Source organism: Mchenga conophoros, linkage group LG15 (genome assembly GCF_057382185.1).
Source record: "Mchenga conophoros isolate Kocher_MC1m ecotype Shallow Benthic linkage group LG15, M_conophoros_male_GT1.1, whole genome shotgun sequence".
Lineage (NCBI taxonomy): Eukaryota > Metazoa > Chordata > Actinopteri > Cichliformes > Cichlidae > Mchenga > Mchenga conophoros.
The window spans coordinates 2,982,726-3,007,260 of record NC_140540.1 but is presented as its reverse complement, the minus strand read 5'-3'; the positions used below and the strand labels follow the sequence as shown (position 1 = coordinate 3,007,260).

At 42.8% G+C, this 24,535-nt stretch overlaps 1 protein-coding gene across 11 annotated transcripts in view; it reads left to right on the top strand.

Moving 5' to 3' along the window:
• nrxn3b (neurexin 3b) overlaps nucleotides 1–24,535 on the top strand; it is a 321,992-nt gene that overhangs the window by 126,787 nt on the left and 170,670 nt on the right. For 7 of the 11 annotated variants that reach the window (XM_085245861.1, XM_085245865.1, XM_085245862.1 and 4 more), the window contains 9 exons: nucleotides 7,345–7,548; nucleotides 9,132–9,158; nucleotides 10,301–10,420; nucleotides 10,811–10,923; nucleotides 11,701–11,969; nucleotides 12,337–12,527; nucleotides 13,297–13,470; nucleotides 14,257–14,283; nucleotides 16,361–16,480. In XM_085245861.1, coding sequence (XP_085101987.1) covers nucleotides 7,345–7,548; nucleotides 9,132–9,158; nucleotides 10,301–10,420; nucleotides 10,811–10,923; nucleotides 11,701–11,969; nucleotides 12,337–12,527; nucleotides 13,297–13,470; nucleotides 14,257–14,283; nucleotides 16,361–16,480 — 1,245 coding nt within the window. The remainder of the gene's footprint in view (nucleotides 1–7,344; nucleotides 7,549–9,131; nucleotides 9,159–10,300; nucleotides 10,421–10,810; nucleotides 10,924–11,700; nucleotides 11,970–12,336; nucleotides 12,528–13,296; nucleotides 13,471–14,256; nucleotides 14,284–16,360; nucleotides 16,481–24,535) is intronic. The other 4 variants (XM_085245866.1, XM_085245871.1, XM_085245864.1 and 1 more) reach the window with 3 other exon arrangements.

Genomic DNA, 24,535 nt, shown 5'->3' with positions numbered 1-24,535 from the left:
ACAGCAGTGGAGGAGAAGAGTTGACAGGCATTCACATGAAACACCACAATGACAGTCAAGGCCCTTGTTGGATTGTTTATCAAGCAAAGACTTGTCACTCCGTTAGGGGGGAAAAAAAAGATTAGATAACGCAACAAAGCCGAGGCAAGTAAATAATGGAAATGGTGGGAGAGGCAAAACGGAGAGGAAGAAAACAGATTGAGAAGGACTGATGTGTGTATGTGTTTGTGTGCGCGCGAGTGTGCCGAAGAGATTTGCCTGGCTTACTCCCCGCTCCATACCGTGAATATTTGTGGAGTTTTTCACTTAATAGCTTTCCTCCTCCTCCGTCTTCTGCTTCGGTTGGACTGCTAATTATGTAAAGTGCGGGGCTCATTGGAAAGCACACACATACACGTTGCACACACAAACACACACAGAGTGACAAGCAGCGGCTTAATTACCATCTGAAATGACATCCTCATTGCCGCTGATATCTCTCTTAAGAAATACAAAATTACAGAGAAGAGCGCGCTGTAGCTCCAACTGTGCCTCTCTATTGTGCGTGCCGTTGATGCTGTATAGTCACGCATGTTTGCAACACTCACCATGTGGCTGTATTGAGTGCAGTCACCTGCAGTATCTCACTGATGCGCATTATTAGCTTTGCACTTGGCGTGAATGACAGTGATTATAGAAGAAGTCGACTGAATATTTTCGGTTTTTACCCTCTAAAGTGGCGTTTGGTTCAGCTTCTTCTTCGCTTCTTCCTAACTCTGTTCTTGCAAAGGGAACTACTTGAGCTTTGCAGAATCCCACAGTGTTCTCATAACTTACTGTTATACATTAGTTAGACAAATAAACAGCTGCAAAGACTGAGGATTGGATTGAAAAGGAAGTTTTGATGTCGTACAGCCTGACACCAGGTTTTGTAGGTTTAGCGCTCGTTCCTGTTGGAATGATAAACCTGCACACATGGAAGAGGCGGAGCTGGGTGAGATCTAAAAAAATCTGTGAGAGATTTGATGTGCTGAGAAGTGGAAGCAGTCTGGTGAACCTCTCGGGAGAAAACAAAGGCTTAAAAGTAAAAATGTCAGTCGTTATCTGCCTGTGAGCATCCACTGACATCCAGTGGTTTGTGCGTGCACACCATTAACACAGAACTACACATGAAACAGGTTGGCCCAGCTGTGTCTAACCTCATGTTGTTCTCTCCATTTCAAAGCTTTGGAAAATAAAATAGACGATGAAACACAGTTATATTTAATCTCATTATTTATCTAAACCTGGACACATTAACCCCTTTGGTGCTGATGGAACATGCTGACGTCCCATCACCTGAAAGGGAAAAAAAATCTTTAACATTGCACCTTGTTAAAAATATCATCCCACGCCAATAAGTTCAGTTTGACAAAGGCAGGGTGACTGTTCCACAGCACAGAAGTGTGCCACTTGGGGCTTTTGTTTTATGAACAGGAAGATGTGTTCAGCACTGCAGAGCTGGAGGCAGGACACCAGTATGAACCTAGAAAGGAGGACGCTGAAAAGTGGAATAAAAATTCAGTGACCAAAACATGTACGGCTGCAAGGCTGGTCTTAAAAAATACATTTTGCTCCTTCCACTACTGCTGTAGTTAAAAGTTATAGTCCACCAGTATGTTCATGCATTGAGGCTGAAAGGCAGCAGCAAAGAACAGAGTGCGCATCACACAGATTAAGTCCGATACAACATGAAAAGGAAGTACAGGGGTGAACATGGGTTGCAAAGTGGCTTGCAGATATGCAGCAGCTTTGAGGAGCTAAAGGATATGAGCTGAGCTATTGGCTGATGTTGAGATTACAATGAATAAGTGAACATTTTTGGTCAGTGCCTCTTGCTGCTGTTATGTGTTACGGTATAGGTCAGTTGGACCACCATTATTACTTGAAAGTGCTGAATGACTGAGAGGCAGGAATTTTCTCCTGTCAGTCACACGCTGTCAGTTATCTTGGGAGTTTGCACTTTATTCTATTTGTGTCTTTTCCCCTTTTCCCCTCTTGGACCTATCCTCAGTAGTTCCAATCTAAGCAGGTGGACATCTTTAAAATGAGCCCAGCCTTTCTTTGGGTAAGGCTTTTCTGCCTCTCAGTGCAGCTAAAGACCTTGGGACAGTGGGAATAAAACACAGCAAACAGTCAACTAAAAGCTGGACTTTGAAACATAATTTCAAAGTCAGTGGAAACAATTTAACACAATCCCGAGCCAGATAAGATTGATTCATGTTAGAGTAGATAACACAAAAAGGGTTCTGTTGTCTAGTCCAAAATATTCATAGGTTTAGGGTTTACAGAATTTTGTATTGCATTTACATACATACATGATTGACAGGTGGAGAAAGATATGGACAGTGAATAATTAGAACTGCTGGAACAGATGAACAAAAGGCAAAGCAAATAAAATGTGGTGATTTAAAGGCTCTTTCAGTCATGCTAATATTGTGGCACAAGGAAGGGATAGTAACGGTGGGTCTGCCAATTGCTCACTTAAAACCTCAGATAACCATGAAATTTTGTAGTGACGTTCATGATTCCCTGCATTAGTGTTTTTATACACGCAAGCAATAGGGCCCACAATGTGCATGACAGAAATGTGCAGCTGACAAAACCAGAATGCAATGCAATAGAAAACAAAATAAAAGAAGACGTGAAATAAAAGAATGTGAAAAATTAACGGAACGCTTTCATTTCAAGCAGTGCAAAAATTAAAAATTCATAATGCATCAAAGCAGAACTGGTGCCAGCAGCATTAGCCAAACACTTACATAAACGGATACGTCTGTAGTTGACTTTTGGAGGAATCCACACAGCGAACACAGTCAAAGCATTTCTGTGAGGGACTGAGTATAGTTTTTCCATTTTTGACATAAGAGTGGGAGCTGAGGAGGGATGTTGAAGGAATGTGGCCTGACTGGAAAGACTTCTGTGTGAAGGTGACAGTTTTAAACTGACTCCTGAAAACAGCAGGCTGGCAAAGGGGCAGCATTGTGAATTGCCAGCAAGCGATCCATGCCAGATGTACTAAGCTAGTCATTATGCTAGTCAGTATAGATCAACATGAATGCATGTGTGCACATATCTCTGCCTCTTCTGTTGAAACTGTATTGCTCTGTTCTTACAGTCGAAAAATAGAGTGGAAAGATTGTGCAAGACCAAATTAAAGCTATTGAAGTTTCTCAGGTGGCATCATGGTCGCTTTGCTCGACAGCTGTCAACCATATTGAAGGCAATAGAACAGCCAGTCAATTGGGAAAATGTGCATCCCCTGACTGGTTGGCTATGGTTCCTGGAAGTGGCTGGCTGTCACTGGCTGTCACTGGCTGAAGGAGGTGCTGCATCAAAAATGTATTGGCATTTGCCACAGTTGCTTCTACTTTTTTATGCTCGCTACTTGGGCGATATGGCCTAAAATTTATATCGCGATATAATTTGAAGCATGTGTGGTAACGATATATATCGTCATTTATTCTTTTCTTCTGTATAACGTATTTTCCACACTATAAGGCGCACTTAAAATCCTTTAATTTTCTCAAAAATCGAGAGTGTGCCTTATGTATGAATTCTGGTTGTGCTTACTGACCTCTAACCGATTTGGGCGTGCAGAAATCTGTTAAAAAATGTTTTAGTACAACTTTGGTAAGCAGCACTGCTGATTGTCAGAGCATTATGGCTGCCGTGGTGAGGAGCTTCGCGGAGTAATCTGGGTCCAAAACTGCGTCCATTTCAGGTCCCAAAGTCAAACGAACACTGAGAGTTAAAAACGGTCTAAATTCTTTCATCTTTAATTAAATCATCAGCGTTGCTGCTTTACCAGGTGTAACAATTAAGTTTTACATCCATGAAAACAGAAGTTATTAAATTTAACGGAGTTAGAAGTTAGCAGGAAGTTAGCTCGCTAGTTTCCACCTAAACACAAGACCTAACTATGACATACCATGTTCTGGCTGAGAGATTTCTGAAACTAATTAAAACGTTATAGCTCTGCTACCACCACAGTCAGGAGAACAACTGAGATCATTCATCCACAATACGAGGTTAGTTATTAATATACTGCAACAACATGGGAATAGAGCAGCTGAGAGAGAATTCAACATTCATGAATCAACGTTACAGAAGTGGAGGAAGCGCAGTTTTTGGCTTTCCCCATATTTCAAAAGTGCTTCATGTCTTTGCTATGACTGTCTGCATAATTTGCAAATGATAATGGTTTTTCAGCGGCTATCGCTGGGATACTTTCGACCAAAACAGGCGCAGCTTGATGACATCATCAACATGCGCTATCGCGATAGAGTCAAAATCTCTATCGTTGGCCAAATTTATTGTTTCTATCATATATCGTTTATATCGCCTACTCGCTACTACCTTAGAAGTAGTACAACTTGAAAAAGTGTGACGCAATCTGGAAATAGAGAAGGTTTACTTTCTAGTAAAAGCTCAGCCTCAATTGCTGCAGTCAGCGTCTTTAAAAAAAAAGGTAATCTGTCTTTATTTCTTATTTTTTATTCATTTTTCACTCCTTACAGCTCAGAGACTAGCTGGCAAGCTAGCAGCAATAGCTAGCTAGCAAACAGAGCAATCAGGAGGTTTTTGCCAGCCAGTGAGGAAATACACATTTTTTCTCAAGCAAATATTGGTTGCCAAGAGTTCGCAGACTGACATCTATGCCTGTGTGACTGGGGACCTTATTCATTTGATGCTGCACTATCACCATGATTGTCACATGTAAATAATGGCGCATGGTCACATGTCTACGAAACGTCAATTACGGCTGTAATGTCAAAATGTTATTTAGGCCTATCTCCATGTGGTTGGGAAGAACACACATCAGCATAACTGTGCAGTTTTCTTCACTGTTGTCTGTTGTGTATTTCTGCCACTTATTGGTTCCAGCGGGGCAGAATCCAACAGAACTCTATTTCAGACCTTGCAATTAAAGAGAAAGAGAAAAAGAAAAAGAAAAGAAAGTTGTTCACTAAGTAACATGTTCACTTTTAATAATGGCTCCATAGCATCCCACTGCCATATCTGCAAACATCTGGGAAAAACTTCCAAACTAAATCTGTTTCAACTCCAGAGTGGACATCATAGTTTGTTTCAAAGGGTGCTTTTTATGTTCTCCCTGGTTGCAGATTTATTCTCACCTCATTTTATTTACTTTTTTCCCTTCTACTGTGAGACCAGGACCAGACCTGGCTCACAAATCAATACATGCACTGCTAGTTACGACATCCTATGTGGTACGTATGCATGTGTGGATGTGTTTTTTATGTGTACACACAAGAGAGCAGAGGAGATACGAAGAGGTAGGGAGCCAGGGCAATTTAAAATTGGGAAGAACAATGTTGAGCCAAGGTTTCATTATCCTCCAGGCTACTGTACCCACACAGTCGACAGCTTGTTCATAGAATAGATTTTTACAACAGCCCTAAGAGCAACACAGACGAAAGTGGGATTTTTATAGCAGTGTGCTGTTTGGTGGGATGAATGGTTGAGTGATTTCACACTGCTTATACATGAATTTTGCAACACATCACACAAATTTTGACATTTAGGTGAGGAAAAATCCAATATTACTTATAATGCATTACCTTTTGCATGGGTAAACATTCGCCTCTAAATATCGACCTGGAAATGGCACCTTAGTCTGTAGTTGAACACAGTACGTGACAAGGGAGATTTCATCGTTTACATGTACAAACCGTCTGTGGTGTGACCCCACACACACACACACACACACACAGCCAAATGGTGGTGCATTTCTTAGGCCACAGGGCTATTTTTTCTTTTAAAAGCTGAGGTGTCAAAACAGGTATTTCATGGTTGGATACCCTTTTTAATCTGTCTCTCTCTCCCCAAGAGGCTTCCACTCTGCTGACAGTCTTCCTCTTTCTCCACCACACTCACTCAGGCTTTCTCAAAAGAATAGAAACAGAACAGTGTGGCCCAGCAGCCATCAAACCCTGTTTGTATTGTCTCTATTTAACTGCAAAATATTTTATATTATTTAGCACGGAACGGCAGCTTTTATATGATGTTAGCATATGACTGATTTTACATTTACAAAACGAGATCCTGTGATGAAAGTAAAGGCATCATCTAGCTAGCGCACATAGTGGGGAGTTGCCGGGGAAAGGAGGAAGTAGCATGATGATTTAATTTTCTGCAGTCTGAGCAGCATGTGTGTGACACTGACTTGTCAGCTGATGGATGATAACTACAGCAACTACAGCTGCAACTAGGCATGAGGGACGTGTGTGTGTGTCTTAGTTCCAAAAAATGAGCGCATGCAAGGATTCCTGTTCCAAATTTTAAAGTGGATGCTCTTTTCATAACAGACCATGCTTAGTGGGGTATATCAACCAAAAACCAAGAAAACTGGGTGTCCACAGAATCGGTTTCTTCCATTCCAACCTCCTCAAACCAATGAGACAAGATTGTAGACCTGCACAAGGCTGGAGTGGACTACAAGATCATCAGCAAGAAGATCGCAATCTTTCAGTATCTGCAAGGTCCTCCTGCTTAATGGATAGACCTGTCTTTACATTTTCCAGTGAACTCGAACTTGGTATGATTCAGACAAGGCTTGTGAGAAAGTGCTGTGGTCAGAACACCATCGTCACAGTCGAGCACAGAGGGGGAAAGATTATGCTTTGGGGCTGTTTTTCTGCTAAAGGTACAGGATGACTTCATCGCACTCAGGAACCAGTGGAAGAGGCCTTGTAAATCTTGGATGAGAACCTTTTTCCGTCAGAGACAGCACTGAAGATGGATGTAAATCCAACATGACAATGACCCAAAACATACTTCCTACTACATTTCTTGTAGTTACTGAAAAACTACAAGAAATGTCCTTGCCAACACAGTTTTCTGCTCCAATTATTAAGCAGTCAGTGACCTGCAAATCAATTCATATCCTTTATGTAATTTGATTTTCTAGATTTTCGGTTCATATTGTGTTTCTCTCCATTAAAATGAAACTGCCATAAACATTAGAAATTGTTCATTTCTTTGTGAGCAATCTTACAAATTCATGCCGGGATTAAATAAATATTTCTCTCACTGTATTTGTTTACTTTCAGGGCACACGTTTTTGTTTTTTTTTTTGTAGATTTCATCTCCTGGTGCATAAACAGCTGTCTGAAGGAGGTGAAACATATGGAATGATTTGATTTGTGCCATTTATCATGTTATCTCTTGTTTTTGCACCCACGCGCTTGCCCGTGTCACTTTTGCTAATTAAATTAAACCCGCTAATTAAAGGTGTAATTAATATTTATGCCGAGTTGAGATCAGCATTTGAGCTTTCTCGTGTATTTTTTTTCCCCACAGAGGCGTCAATATTGTCTTATGACGGGAGCATGTATATGAAGGTGGTGATACCTAACATCATCCACACTGAGGCTGAAGACGTCTCCCTCCGCTTCATGTCCCAGCGAGCGTTCGGCCTGCTCATGGCCGCCACGTCTCGTGAATCTGCAGACACGCTGCGGCTCGAGTTGGACAGCGGAAGGGTCAAGCTGACGGTCAACCTAGGTATCGTATTAGCCGTCACCTCTCTTCCAGTTCCTGGGGTGGCCTTCCTGTTTCGGTATTTCTGTTCTTTTTGTAAAGATTTTCTTTATGGTCCAGACCTTCTCTCAGACCTAACACATACTAAACCCGTTTTGTAGTTTGTCTTTGTAGTTGCATGGATTGTTTTTGACTTGCCTGGACTGTAAGTTTTTATGCCTTGTTGCGAAGATGTCTTTGTAGATTTTATATCCATCAGTCTAACTCTTAACACACTTATCCATGCACCGCAGCACATCTTTTGAACTGGTCGTAGATCACTTTAGTCATGCCCATTATTGTGCACAAATGGATTTTCTTTCCAAAGACACACATTTCACTTTTGAATGATTTCAATAGATGGCATCTCTGACACATGCGTTAATTCAAATACACAAACACTTCACTTTATCTTCTGCCATCTATTCTCAACTGCAGGTAGGCGTTACTGCATTGTAGTGCTGCCCTGATAGTTTGCATTTTTATCATGTGGTTTGTTTCTTTGTCCGTTTTATTTGATTTGATTTCCCTCATGATAGCAGGTTCATGTTTCCCTCCATCCATTAGTAACCCTTGGTCTAGCTGGCATCTCCCATGCCTTGTTCAAAGATGGCACTCACCCCTTCAAAGGCCCAGAGCCTGCGGCCCGTCTGGCAAACAGCCCGATGCCACGGCACCTAGCTCGCCTGCAGATGGTGGCACGAGTGGTACATTTAAGTAGAGTGCAGGCCTTTATACCAGTAAGGCTGGAAGAGATAGACTTGACAGAAAGAATATGTCTTCTGGTAAAGTATTTGAACATAATAAAAGCTAAAAGTATAGAACATTTGTAGAGAATTTTCTTGGTCATTTCTAGTTTATGTTTGAATCTGAATCCAGTGTTATTGAAAATTCAGTTTAACTCATGTAGCTCATTTTCCACAACTTGCGTAGGATCCTCTGAAAGGGGGGGTCTTAAGGCCTCTGTGTGGTGTTGGTGCTGAGTGGCACGAGGCTGTTTGCACCCACTTTTCTGTTGCGGTTGACGGCACATGACCAGCCTGGTCACATGGATTTCAACCCGCACCTGACCATCACAGGCTCAGTTTTCCCCCTTAGGTGTGGATTTGAATCTAAGATTCTTCTTCTCCTGGCGTGCCATCTAAAACGGCTTTGTTTCATACAACTAGTACAGTATTTTGGACTCTGGGTGCTGGGTTGCAAAATCGATGTGGCCAATAAGTTGCAAGTGACCATTTTGAAACATGATGGGTTTTTAGGGGGGAAATGACACAGGTTTAAAAATGGAGAATAAAAAGCTTCAGATGGTTTATCCAGAGCAGTAATATTGACCCGTGTTGGTCCAATATTGCTGGGGTACAGTAATACTGATTAAAAGAATTGGACTGGGGATTACTTTTCCAATGCTAATATAGAAACGCTTAATGTCAGTCGCCAGCTAAGCTAAAATGGTCGCCAGTGTCATGTGACCGTCCCCGGAAGGTGGCTTTTTTTGCTCTTGGATGTCTGCAGCTGTAACCTTGAAGGATGCGATTTCATCTGTCACTTATTCTCCCCTCCCCATCTAGACTGTGTCAGGATAAACTGTAACACCAGTAAGTCAACATTCTTCTTCTGCAGCCTTCTTCCTTCAGTCAATGTTTGATTGTAGCCTGTGTGCTAGATGTAGAGGCAGGGATGTGTGAATGCAGGGGACTGAAAAGAGGATTTCTCAGATAAAAGGGGGGTATAGCCAAAGTTCAAAGCTATGCAAATCAGACTTAATGTGCTCTATATATGTTAAATGGCCCATGTTTCCAATTTAATTCAGACACTAGTTGTAAATGGTTTTTGTCGGTTTGTATCTACTCGTCTTTTGCACTTTCAGACTTTGTGGGCTGTATTGTTTCTCAATTACCCCGTAATAGATTGCAGTGTCTCTTTTTCCTGTTCTTCTTATTTAACACATACTGCAGAATATGGGTTTATAATGCGAAGTACAGCTGGTGTCAGAAGTCATGCTGTTATTCATTAAAAGGACCAATACTTTCAAAGTGCTCACAGTCTTGTAGAAAGGACAAAAGACAGAACACAAAGAGTCCTTCAGCTGTGTGTGTGTGTGTGTCTGTACTGAAGTGCTACATTATAGATGCCCTTTACGTTGATAGCTGCAGCTGTATATGTAGTTCTTATTATAGTAAATAGTGAATATAATGAAGCATTGTTAGGTTTGTGCATTTATGATCAGATATGTTCAGGATAATAAAATCACCAATTGAAATTTGGATTGAACCAGCAGCCACAATGCAGCAGACTCTGCTCTGAATCAGCCGCTCTGGCCTCTTCATCGGCTCGATGGGGCTGCATTGCCCCCTCGTGGTTACTTGGATGAATTACTTCAAACTAAAGCGCTCAATTAAAAGTCACAATAAAAAGTGTGTTTCTGGCAAAGTGTAAATTTAAAAATGATTGAACACTAGAAAAAACACTGAGTCTTTGTATGAGTAACAGCATTGCTGCCAGTTTGAATAACTTTTTTCCTCTGCTGTGAAAAACAAAGCAGATTTTTTGTAAGTATTTTCTTTTTTGTTTGAGTACCTCTAATCTCACTTAAAGCTCAGATGGAGGAGATGTTATCTGTATGTCGCGAGGAAGAATGCTTGGTTTGAAATTGAATTACTTTATTTATGAAAACAAAGATTTGGTTTATGCTTGTGCCATCCCCGCTGTCCCTTCACTAACTAACCCTCATCTTCAGGCAAGGGCCCTGAGGTTCTTTATGCTGGACAAAAGCTCAACGACAATGAGTGGCACTCAGTGCGAGTGGTCCGCCGCGGTAAAAACTTCAAACTCACTGTGGATGACGACATGGCGGAAGGTAACGCTCTTGTAATGCATTTCTTTATTGTTTTGCTGAGATATACCAAACGTACATGATCTCGCATCTTTTTTCTTTGTTTGTTGGGCTGAATAATGTGCTTTTATTTCTACTGCTGATTTCGTTTCATGAACAGTTTACATAGAAATTACACATAGTGTGAAGAATTATGCCTTTCTTCACTGGAAAAGGCATGCCTGTTGCTTTTATTCCTAGTATTACTCATCCAAAACATTGTAAATTATGAATATCCTGGAAGTAAGTCGTGCTGGGTATGAGAGTTTTTTTCATTTTGTTCCACTGGCATTCATTATCCACACAACCAGGGCGTCTCGCTTCCTGCTGCTGGGTCATTCCCTTTGCCTCTTTTTCCTTTCTCTTCCCTCCCAGGTCAGATGGCGGGTGATCACACTCGTCTCGAGTTCAACAACGTGGAGACGGGTATCTTGACTGAGAGACGCTTTGTTTCATCTGCTCCTTCACCATTTATTGGTCATCTGCAGGTATTAAGAGCTTATCAGAAGCTCGTGTCCTGTATTATTCATTATATAATTCAAAGTCAGCAGCGGCATGTATCTGTGAGAGGAAATCAAGCATAGCTTGCAGGCTGATAGCAGATGATGTAGCTGACACAATAGGTGGCTGCAAGCCGCTTTGCAACCCACATCCACCCAGCTCCTCAACAACAGATGACATATTACATTATTCTGTCATAATTTATTTACCAAATAAATTTTATTTTATTACTCTGAACTTGGAGCTCTGAACATATTAACTGAGGCTGCTGGGTTTTTTGTAGTTGCTCTGAGGATGGGAAGGTCAGACTTTGGGGCAAACTTTGGTCAAAATGCTAAAATCTTTGCTTTTATAGAAATGATCTGTCTGTCTAATGTTATGAGTCGCTGTTATGGGTCAAGTTCATTCCAATGGAAGCAGCAAGTAGCGGTGAGGGTGTACGTGTATTTCGATTTGTTTTTTCAGTTTAGTAGATTTTATTTACCTCATTTTAAGACCTGCTAATGACATTTTTTAATATGTTCTAATATGTAAAACTTTAGAACTTGAAGAGGGTGTACTTTTCTTCACACTATAATTAATGTAAGGTCTGCTGTCAGTGCTGTGTGAGAACCACACCAGTCATATTTTATTCCTTGTGTATGTTTTTAGAGTTTATTAACTTGCTATGATTCCTCCAGTCTTCGGTTGAGGTCTCTTGGCAGTTTTGCTCACTACACAGTCGTGCTTCACAGGTAGTAATAACAGCACCATCTCTCCCCCAGAGCCTAAAGTTCAACGGTATGCAGTACATTGATATGTGCAAGAATGGCGACATCGACTTCTGCGAACTCAACGCTCGCTTCGGCATGCGTTTCATCATCGCCGACCCCGTGACTTTCAAGACTAAGGGCAGCTACCTGGGCTTGGCCACTCTTCAGGCGTATACCACAATGCACCTCTTCTTTCAGTTCAAAACCACCTCACCTGACGGTTTCATCATCTTCAACAGCGGAGATGGGAACGACTTTATTGCCGTGGAGCTGGTTAAAGGGTGAGTGGGACGAGCCGTGTTCATGTTTTATTCAGCAGTTGGAGTCCAGATATGGATTATACATTTTAAATAGCAGGGCTGATGTGGGTACAGTTGGTACCTTAAGGCTTTATGAATTTAACAGAGAAGCCCAAACAAATTGATCCCAAATCTCCTTTTGCACATAAACACGATTGTGCTGGGAAGAAGATTGTTTTCTCTGTCAGTTTAACTCCGATTAGTGTCAGAGCAACGTGAGGTGATTGTGAGAGTTTTTCCATTAAAATTTAATCCCTATTGCAAGATAAAAAGAGACCTAGTGCACACACAAAATACCCCCCTCCCCAAATACTGATGTGTTCATCTGCTCTTTCTTCTTCTCTGCCAGATTTATTCACTATGTCTTCGACCTGGGAAATGGGCCCAGTCTGCTGAAAGGAAACAGTGACAACCCACTGAATGATAACCAGTGGCACAATGTGGTCATTACCCGAGACGCTTCCAACACACACACGCTCAAGGTGGACGCAAAGTCAGTCACCCAGAATGTCAACGGAGCCAAGAATCTGGACCTCAAAGGTACCTGATCTCACCTTTTCATCAGCTTTTTCACCTGAAATAACATTATGTCTTCATCTAAGGTAAATAGCAAGTAAATAAAAGCACAAATGAACAGTTTACTCACATAAGTATATACACTATACCAGCGGTCCCCAACCCCCGGGCCTCGGACCGGTTCCAGTCCGTGAGTCGTTTGGTACCGGGCTGCGAGAGTTGAGGCTCAGGTGTGAAATGTCTGGTTTTCAGGGTTTTTATCGGTTTTCAGCGTTATTTTGTTTTCGTTTTTATCGTTTACTCGGTTTTCCTGGGTCTTTTCACGTGTGTTATGAATAAATCTTCTTTTTTTCGGTACTGGTACTAGTCTTATTTTGTTGTATTTATCCGCGACACCTTAAAGGCCGGTCCGTGAAAATATTGTCGGGCATAAACCGGTCCGTGGCACAAAAAAGGTTGGAGACCGCTGCTCTATACTATGAGTCAGGGGTTACCTGAACCTAGAGTTACTTTTAATCCAAAAAAGGTTTGTAAATGAATTGTATCAAAACAGTTCAATATCAGATTATTCTTTTAACCTGCACCAGTAACGTCCTGGAATATCTTGTGGATATGCTAAAAAAAATTATGTTTTTCAAGTATTTTATGTGTATTTCATTACATTTAGACAAAGTCAGCCCACAATTGCTGGCTGGAGCTAAATAGTGACACTATATGACAAATCGTACCACTCTTCCTCTCGGCAAGAAAGTAAACAACAGTGATGTAATCGCATATTTTCCTCAATTTTCAGGCGACCTGTTTATTGGAGGTTTGGGACCTAACATGTATCAGAATCTCCCCAAGCTGGTGGTTTCTCGGGAGGGCTTCCAGGGCTGCCTGGCCTCGGTTGACCTCAACGGCCGTCTGCCAGACCTCATCAGCGACGCCCTTTTCCGCAGCGGGCAGATCGAGCGCGGCTGTGAAGGTACAGATGGCCTACAGCATAGGAGATTCCTGACCTGCTGCGTGAGATTTATTAGACTAATTAGAGAGCTCTTCTGTAGCCCCCCCTAAAGCCATTTGCTGGCACCGTTAATCCTCATTCTGCTTTCCTTTGCCAGGTATTTGTCACATTTTAGGATAATACTTGGAGTAGAATTTGTCAGTCTGTTTATCTAATATCAGCTTTCTGAGCTTTTGTGTTGCATTCGTATATTTAATGATAACAATATGTTGTAACCTCAGGAACAATTCTAGATTGCTTTACATTGTAACTCATTTAAACCGAGCACTTTTCCTCCTAAAATTCACGTCCTAAGGCTAAACTAACGTATTGCTGTTACAAAATATAAACGAGCTGCTGCCAAGGTTGTATTTTTTACAGTAAAACAACCCATAGCTCTTTTGACCTATATCTATAAATTGAGTGCTTAATAAATACATTTTCCCATGCTAATGCTTCAACTGTATTGAAATGGAATTGATTATTCATGCATATGGAAAAGGTTACAACACATTTCCTCTAGAGGGCAGCAGAAGATTAAGATAACAAACACTGCCATTATGGTGAACTCGTATAATTTAACACCTTTATTTTTAAGCAGCTCAGCCCTCACTAAAAAAAAACCAGTCAGCGCCCCTCGCCTGCTGCCACAGTAACAAACTTGTACAAGTTTTAAGAACACTAACGATGCTGCTCCCCACTAACCTCTACTCTTGTTTTCCGCTCTGCTCTGTTCTGTTTGTTATTTTTCTTTCTGCGCTAACAAAGTTGGTTTCACCAAAGCCGACCTGCAAGGTAGAGGGTTAAACTCCGCCTCACGGAGGCCTGCTCGCCTGAAAGTCTGCTGTGTGCAATGCATCGTGGGTGTCACCATGGCAATAAGGACCCCTTTGTGTGCTGCAGAGGTGGCTTGCTCTCTGAAAAAAATAGACAGAGAATGCTGGCAGGGCAAAAATGAGTAATCAAGCAAGTGTTAAATTATTACTTTTTAAATTATTTGTACTTTTTTATACCACAGCGCGGCAGCAGTGTGATTGTAACCACATCTGATCAGATATGTAGCAGAAACTGGCAAACTCGGCTTCTTTCAGGAACACATCTGATAACGTTGCGCAGCGACTTGGAGCGCACGTGTAATTAAAGGGAGTAAACAGATCGGGTCAGATAAGTGATGGACTCGTGTCGACGGTCCAAAAGTCTGGTTAAAAGCAGAGGCAGACAGTTTGTGGGAGTGCTGTGTTCTTGAATAAAAATGCCAGTTGTGACACATTGCAGGCTGGCGCAGACAGCAGAAAGAGGCTGTCGCAGCACATCTAAACACTCAGTGTGCCGCTGATGGATCAGACCTCTCTTTCTGTCTCCATTTTTTTTTTAAAATAAAAAATCCATCACATCTGCTGCTTTACCCAGATGAGTGTTGCTATTATTTTTTTCCAGAGAGGAAGCAGCCTGCTGCCACAACACTGGAGTTCAGCAAAATCCTCCATCTCTAACAAAACAAGCACCGATGTGTTTGATTCGCGCTGATGAGCCGCTCGTGCCCGTGCGGTCTCTGGGTTGCCTGGTTGACCACCGTTACTGTCCATTACACAGTAAATGCACTTTCAGCTGGCAAACTTGCTCTGTTTATTCCACCTCAGATGTCTTCTTCTCCTTCTTTTCACATTGTCTTGCACAAGACAACTGCTCTTAAACTGTGTTTACTTGCATTTGTCTGCCATGTATTTGGACTGTTTATTTAATTTTTGCTTTATTTAATTTTGTTTGTTTCTCTACGGTTATCAGAAGGGTTACTGTCAAGTTTTTTCCCCCCCCCCTTTTGTCTGTCTAGACTCTCACGGGGTGGGGGTGGGGGGGTTGTTTATCTCGTTATCTATGCTGTGCGCTTGTCCTTATCTGCATTCCCTCTCAGTAAAAGTATTCAAAAGTAAGAGCTATGTGTGGCGTGTAGAGGAATAGCAAACACACATCCAGTTTGACTTTGAATACCCTCCTCAACTCCTGTCTGACTGAAGTGCATACACGAGGATATGCACTGCGTGTTCTCGAGTACTCTTTCCGTTTTCTCTTCGTGAATTCCGTCTGTCCAGTGTATCCAGTGTTCGCCGTGTATTCTCTCGCAAGTATTTGTCAAGGAAATGACCGGGCTCGCTTTTTTAATGCCATTTTTTTTGTCTGTTTGTTTTTTAAATGTGGGTATTGTTAAATGCAGTTTTGAATCCATGAGCCGTCTGCTAGGAGGTTTATGTCTTGTCTTGCCTGTTTTATAGAGGGAATGCAGCGAGTTTTACTCTGATAAAACTATTTGGAAACATGTTGGAATGAAATGAAGTGCATGCGCGTCCACCCGCACACACTACCAAAAAGAAGGAAACTTAACAGTGTCATCACATTAGCCCAGACGGGGGTCCAAGTCATTTGCAGCAACGTGTCTTAAGTGCTAATCGGAGTGCATCGCACACGCTGCAAGCGGCGTCTTCTACAGCACTTTTTGCAGTAATTAACTGAGAGTATATGCTGATGTTCCCCCCAACCCTGCTCAAAGAGCGTGAAGTCGACGCTGCGAAAACCTGGCGCCTGTGCGTCGCCTTCCCAGTGCTACAGCAGCTTTACCCAGCAGGAAGCAGGATTCATCAGGCAGTATTTTTTAAACTGCATTCGCACTGCAGGTCAGGCCTCGTGTGACGACACTGTTTGCTCCTTGTTTTTTTCTTCGAGGCCCACATGGTGTAGACCTGTCTTTCTAGAGTGCATTCCTTCTGCATGGGTCCTGCATTGTTTAGCCTCAGCGGTCAATCTTATCGTTGCTTGACTGTGCACCTGTGGTATCTCTCTCTCTCTATGTTTCTTCTCCCCTTTCACCCTTTTTCAGGGCCCAGCACCACCTGCCAGGAGGACTCATGCGCCAACATGGGCGTGTGCATCCAACATTGGGAGAACTTCACCTGTGACTGCTCGTTGACGTCCTACTCGGGGACCTACTGCAACGACCGTGAGTGCTGCTGGCTTTAAGATTTTTCTGCATTTGCCTTACATGTGCATTAAAGGGGGACTCCAGAGAGAAGTAGAAAGCCTTTAAAGGACAATGCCTCATGGGCTTTGAAGGACAGTTGATTGAGGAAAATTAAAATATGGAAGGCTCAAAGCCAGCTCATCTCCACAACAGTGTTATCATGTGGAGGTGCAGCACAAAGTTGATGGAATCCTCCTTTAACACATGATGCACGAGGTGCACAGAACAGCACAAAACTGCACAATACTGCAAGGTTACAGTTCACAAGTCGTACCATTATACATTCTTATGCACATGCACATGATTATATTTCACACTCTCCATGCTAAAAACTGGCTCGACCCATGAACTCACGCCGTCCTGTGTGCAGCACTGAGAGCCGCATCCTTGACTCAAGGACTCGTTGGTTCAGGCCTGTTAAGCTTTGTTAAAAATGCTGCATGAATTCGGAGCTGAGAGTGTGTTGTGATCTTTAAATGAAGCACCTGAGAGATGCCGGCAGTTGTTAAGGGCATCTATTTTTTTGCTTTGTTGCAGGTGCTTTGACGTAACAGGTTTGCTTGATGTCGTGAGCTTTCGCGGTTCGGGCTCGGGAGTTAGCCCGACCGCAACTGATGATGTGTAAAATATCCACTTCTGCCTCAATCGCCTTTTCATAAGCGTCCTTCAAATAGCTTTCGCTAAAGACGAATTGCGAGTTTGTGTGCGTGTGTGTCTGAAAGTGAGGGAGAAAAGGGATCTCTTATCCCCATGACGACAAGGGACTTCCCCGCAGTAATCACGGTTGGCGGTCTTTCATTTAGCGTTTAATAGTGGGGGCACAGCGCTGCTGGGCCAGACTAATGAGGTGGTGGAAGCTGTTAGGAGAGCTGCTATCTGTGAGTGCTGGCATCCCCTAATCATCCAGACCTTTCTGATGTCAGGCCCGGCTGCTGTGTATGACTTTATATCTCTCGGTTCCACATTTCTTTCTCTCGCTTTTTTTCCTTCTCTCCTTCTCACTTCCCTCTCTTTCACGATCCTCTGACGCAGTGTTTTCCACACGGGGGCCAAACAGCCGACCTCAGCTCTCACTCGGTGATGGGAACTGAGTGTTTATGTGTTAATTAGTGATGAGAAGCCCTCATTAATTCCCCCCCGGCGCTGCCCGGGATGACATAGAGGGAGGTCTCATTGATTTCATATCAACAAAGATGTAATTCTTCTTGAGACACAGGCGCTTTTGACGGTGACATATTTTACATCTTTGTGACTCTGCAGGTTTAGGTTCGCCTGCTTCTTTTGGAAATAGATGTGCACTAATATTGACTAGGCTGTCCAAGCGTGTAATAGTATTTTTAGCCGTGCGGTATTAGTCTTAATGAGAATTTCGTGGCTGATTTTCTTTCTTTGCGTAACTCTTTCGAGCAGTTTCTCTTTACTTGTTTATGGCAGAAAGGAGATGAAGAGAGGTGAAAGCCAGGCAAACAGGCACGCTGCTGCGGGAATACTCCAGTGCATTGGAGTTGTGCTCGTATTGCACAAGTGTGCATGACTCCGTCTGCCTGAGATAAAGGGTCTCGTTTACTTTTCTCGGATTGAGCCAATCTTCCGACGTCCACTCTGATGCCTTTGCTTCCTGTGAGGTTTCTGGAGCCCCTACAGAGTAGTCACGCACCACCAGGTGGCAGTAAATCCACAAGCTGGACCGCACACCGTCTCCCTGTGCTGGGAGAAAATGAGATGCAATCCCCCGAGCATGAAATCAGTTTTCCTGTTATTTTCCTCCGCTGCTTTGCCTCTTGTCGTTCTCTCTTTCTCTATACATCCCACTGTACCAACCCACAGCCCTCTCGCTGGCTGTAGTTATTGATCACTGAATGAATAATATCTTCCGGACATTGCAAGAATCCAGTGTATTACATGTACAATTTGTGATTACAATACAGGCATGTTGCCAACAATTTTCTTAAGTCCTTGCCTTTGTGCGTGCATGTGTGTTCCAGGCATCTTTTATTCAGCAAGCGCAGCGTGAGAGAGGGAGAAAGATCTTCTAATTAACAATGTGGGAGTGGAGCTTCTCCCTCGGTCTCTCTGCCTCTCCATCTCTCTTTCTCCAGCAGATAGCTGCTAGCAAATATCATTAATTGTCTGTTTCTGTGGCTTCATCTCTACCCATTGTCCAAATGAAGAAACTTGAATAAAGTAAAGTGAACACTTCTGCCAATAAAGCCACTATTTGCGATTGTTAGCACTGAGCCTCTGTGCCCTCTTCTCCATCATAGCTAACAGGTCGCTAGGTGGTGGAAAAGATGAAAAAAATAAAGGGGAAAAAAGCGCCTCAGCAGGCGAGAGCTATCCACACTGCTTCCATTTATTCCTGTGTACCCTTGCAGCCTGCACATTGTGACTGCACACCTTCACTTATGGGAACGTGACTGTGGAAATTCAGAGGGCTCTTTGCACCTCGCAGGCTGTTTTCAAAGCCTCTCGGACAATCTGTAGGTACATGTTGTGCCCAGCACTGCTTTAAAAAATGGTTGGGGGGTTGGAGGGGGTTTATCCTGCTGGGTTCTGGCTCACTGCTTTTGTCGTGCTCATTTCCATCTCCTTGTCGTCTCACATCCTTTCCCCTTCTTCTGCTCCGCTCTGCTCTCCTCTGCTTTCGGAGCGGACCCTCTCCACGTCTGGTTCCGTGAATGCCGCAGAGTTTCATTTAAATCCAAGGACATGAGAGCTTTGGGCCAAGCAAGAGGAGCAATCGGACACTCCTCTTCCACATCCAGAGCAATTACTCAACTTACGTAATAGAATTATCTCTGCAAAGGTCGCTGCATTGTTCTACTGTCAGGGGCATGGTAAACAAACAGAAAGGAGAAGTGGAAGAGGGAGCAGGAGGCGGAAGACAGGGAGCAGAGCACTGTTCGCCAGTTTGACGCTCACATCAGTAATTGCACAGATAGATTTAGTGATGAATTTCACTGTCAGTGTTGTGATTCCTTCAGAATCCCTCTGCTCCAGCTTTTAGCCAGTGTCCTTAATTTATTTTTCCAAGGCATGCACAGAGGGTTGCGACCATATCTGCCTAACTGCTTACACAATTGACAACAAAACAGCTTTATTACTTCGTTCACTATTTATAAGAAAATAATCATGGCGTTTGCCACGTATTCATTTCTCCTCCGCTTGCTTAGCAGAGGAACAAAAGAGGTCGGGGCACAATGTATTTGCCTGCATGCACAATGTTCTAGTGAGTGGAGAATACACAATAACCACGGCATTTTCCCACTATTTACTGATGTATCTGCTCAACAGTATTAAATCCCGAGGGGTAGGGGGGAAACGGGGGCGGCCACACAATGCAGCCTTTCACTTTGATATGACGTCGATGATGAAGTGATGAAGGGTTTTTAGAATGAAAAAGCAGGTGAACGTGCAACACACACCCACGTGCGCACATGGAAATACCATCTGTAGATATGTGAGAGCGTCGTGTGAATATTGAAAGGATTTTCATCGGAGCATTTAATATTTTATCGTGCTGTCTCTGTAAATAGGATTGAGTAGCTCGAGCTGGCCGGGGCCGGCCAACAGGTGTGGAGCAGGGTTTGTTATGCAGCGCCCTCCGACAGCCGTTGGAGCTTGGCTTGGTTTCAGCTGGGCACAGATGTAGCACCTTTACATCATAATGCATGGACAGCGATTTCAGCCAGCAAATGCATTCGATTTGAAGATGAATCGGAAAGGTGGAAACGAGCACGCCTTCTTTCATCTTCATCTCACAAAAGCCCGTGTTTTCATGCAGAGTTTGACAGCACCTTTCTGGTGAAAGAGGGCTTATAAGTGGAGCATAGCAATACGAGAACATTTGCCTATAAATACCACAGGTGGATCAAAAATGGGCCAAAAAGAGCTCTACGGAGAATGATTTGTCCTCAGGGCACAACCTATCCCAAAAGCACACTTTGGGAAAAAAACTGTCGTAGTATTTGAGGCAATCGTTTTAGCTAGAAATGCTCACATGATTCAGCAGCCATGTAATCAGGTGGCTTAAAGACTGCCTGCAGTATCATCGAGGTTTGGGAGGGGGGTTTAGATGCCGCTTTGAAGGAAGTTGTTGTTGTGTAGCTGTGGCTCGAGGAAAAGTAATTGCCCGACATCAGCCCAGTGGAATTGCCTGAAACACAAAAATACAGAAGAGTGCACAAACATAAAGTTGCTCCTTCAAGGTTTATAATCTCCTTTCCGCTCTCCATCACTTTGTCACTCGGCTTCTTTGTCCTATAATATCTGTATTAGAACCAGAACTGCATGTCCAGCCCCGGAGGAGGTCTAACGAGCTGCCCCGCTATTGGCTGATCAGGCTAATGATGCTTGCTCCAGCACTGCATCGTGTCACTGCGATAAGACTGGATGTCACTCGTGTCAATCGATGTGTCACCGTCGTGCTCAGAGCCGCGGTATAATTGGATATATGCAACGCCGTGGAGCCTAAACGCCCCGGGGGCAGAAGAAAGAGAATGGATAAAAAGATGGAGGAGAACAGTGGGAGATGTTCATCCTCATGAGTGTCAGTAAATGGATGTGTTGAAGAAATATGCACTTTTCCATATTCATACATTTACAAAGTATTGCTGTGGCTCTGAACCATTACTTGTTTTGTTTTTTGTTTGCAGAATTATCATAAAGAGCTTCCAAATGTCAAGTGAAAGGTGACGCTTGTGATGACAAGCCTACAAAGTTTCACCTGATTGTGCACTTTCCCTTAGCTCAGCTGTGCCATTTAGCTGCTTCAGCTCGTTGTTTGGCCGGCTACAGAACTTGGGTCTCATTAAAGGTGCCCTGTGGAAGTTAGTTGGGGACTTGGCATCTTTTTTTTTTTTTTTTACTTTTTACATTGTTTATACTGCTAGAAGTCAATGTCACTTTTTTTTGCCACATCAGCAAAGTATGAAACCAACCAAGCGTCTGTATGTCTATCACACTCTACATCCCACCCAGACTGCAGCAAAACTGTGATTTACATCTGCTTTTATTCCAGAAAAACATCATCTTTTTAATTGGCATTCCAGCCACTTCCATGTAATCTCAGAAATCCAATACAGCTATGCTACTGTGTAACGCGAGCTCAGTCTCAACATTCAAGTCAGAACGTGACTTTTCCATCACTTCCTCTCTTCTTGAGAGAATCTTGCAGAGTGGCAATGGCAGATGTAGTTAAAAGTAGCCCCCGACGTTCTGGAATAAATGTAATTAATTCATTAAATTAATGAATAATAGTTTAATTCACGCTACAGTGCTGCCACTTGTAGCTTCGTAGCTTCCACTTATATATCCCTCTATACAGAAGAAAGCCTTGAAAATGCTGAGAAAAATACTCGTTTGCTTCTCCTGCATGGCAGCTTATTATTGATAAAAATCAGATCTGAGCAAAAAAATCTGAATTTAAAAATGAGTCTTGTATCAAAAAAAGCAAACTGCAGCCTTTATGTGCTTCAAAATTAATTACTAGCTAGTAAAGAGATGGCTCACCGGTGCTGTGGATGGGACGTTGATGCCAGCCCTGGCCAAGAACTAGAAAATGCTTAACTAGCCATATATATATGAGAGTATGTCAGTGTTGTGTGACTGAGGTTTGGGGTGAGGTGGAGTTGTTTTCGCTGGCTTTCATGCTTTTTCTAAACTACATAATGCACAGAATTGTAGTCCGACAGAAGAGTAAGCTAGTACACGCTAAAAAGGCCAAGCATATAGCGTGGTAGCGTTACATCTCGGTTACTGCACCCAGGATAAGATGTTGAATTTCTCCCAGCATGGCAAACAAAAGCACGATTTCGACTGCTGGCTGTGGATGCACAGTGCAGCTCGGGCTTTCTGCGAGCTGCTTCCATGAGTGAACGAGGGAGATGTTGCATGGGACGGGAGAGGGAGGGAATGATTGAGTTGAGCACATTAGAGACAGTTACGATGAGGGGCATCCATCTGTTTTGGTGCACGGCGGGTAACCTTGAGGCTGTTAGAGCGTTCCCAGCATCCACCCTGTAGCCCTCACAGGCTGAGCCCAGCCACAGACACATCCATCAACACATGTTCTTAGACACATTTCACATACAAATCACCCAATCAATACCTTGAACACACAGCCTGAACTGAAGGGTTTCGATCGGGAAGATTTTTTTCTTTTGCAGGTGTGTAAGGTGCATGTTTGCTTTGTTGTAGTTAGAGTATTAATTTCAGATTTGCATCACATTGTCACATGCACACATACACAAACACACACATATAAAATATATAAACAAAATATACAACACTAAGATAAATGTGGATGTTTCGCTGCTGTTCACCAAGCAGCAAAACAGCAGTAAAGAGCTTCAGTTAAATGAGTGCATATAAACGGCCAACTAGCTTAATGCACAGGACTGCACTCCGCCATCTTGCTTGTAGTCACAGGAATGGATTTATGCACACTAATACAGACTGCTCATGGAGCAAACATACACAAAGCGAGCTTGGCTTTAAAATTTATTTAAGTTTTGCATCATTTTAATGGGGTCTTATCACACATATACAAATAGACATGTATGCTGCTGCTGTTTTGCTGCTCTCCTCTGTCTGAGGCTCTCTGAGGCTGTCTTAATTCTCTGCTAAAGATGTTGTTACTGCACTCTAATTTTGCATAGCAAATATTTCTTAGCTGCTATAATAATGCTTAAAATTTCACTTAATGAACTCCTAATGAATACTAATCATTCAGATTGTTACTTTACCAAAATTTTACAGCCTCTATTCACTGCTTTTGCAGCTGTTATGGCTATTAAGGCATTAATTTGACTCCCATGATTATTTAAGCTCTTAAGTGTGTTTGGCTGGACTGCAGATGGTAGCGTGATTGCATTTTCTCTCATTGCTGCATTTGTCTGTTTTTGGGCAGGCTTCCTAAATTTTCTTTTTCCATGTGTCCTGTTTTTGTACAAATAGAGCTTTAGTTTACGTATGTGGTCACAAGGGGTTGCGGATGAAGTTGTTTGTTTACCTAACAGTGGGGAGGATCAATAGGAAGCTTCTCATCACTTTCTTTCCTCGCTACACTCAACAAATGCTTGTGCAGTGTGGCGGATGGTTTGGAAAGGCCACACAAATTCAAGTTATTTGTCACTGGCCGACAGCATCCCCACTCTGTACTCAATTGCAGCAGCGAGTGTCTGCAATAACCCTCTTTCCTCCCTGCTGCTGAGGCTTCACAACACCAGTTTAGCAGATTGTGGATCAACAAGTAAGGTGAATTAGTCTGATTCTGTTCTATCACTCTGTTGTTCTCGTTCTCTCCCCTTTTCTCAGCAGTGTCATCACAGTGTCACAGTCTCTCCACTCCAAGCACTTCATGGACTTTATTTAATCAGAAACCAGGAGAACTGGATATATGTTTTAATTTGTGTTCTTCTCAGAGTCGATCTGTATGTCACACTGGGTTTAAACCAGGCTTGGATAGACTTGAAAATAAGTCGTACTGTATGTCTGATTCCTACTGACACCTTTGCACACAGGCGTTTACAAAGTCCTCTCCCTTTCAAATAATTCTTAGCACCTGGTTTTGCAATTAGAAAGGAGCGATTTCAACCAGAGGGCAGTTATTCAGTCAGTTCAGTTGCCATAGAGAGGTCACTTAGTTATTGCATCATTGTGGGAGGAAGCAGTTTGGCCCTTCAAGCTAAAACAAGAAAGAATTGGCCAAATTGCGCTGGCTGATAGCTTACAGCCATTAATTTTAACCATTTAACAGCTCTCAACAAAAGAACCCCTGAAGGGCGCTCATATGGCGAATACAGTTCTTTGAGAAGAAGGCCAGGGCGTTTAGTTTCCATGTGACGAAACTGATGGTTTTCATCAGGTACAGTAGGCATTTTAAAAGCCAATTACCTCTGACATTTTTATTTTCAAAGAACTGACAGTAAACTCTCCAGAGTGTGCAAGAGTTCGAAGCACAGGAAGAGCTGGATGTACGGGATGCACTTACCTCAGTCTAACGACCCTGAAACAACAAAGACTGTGATCTAA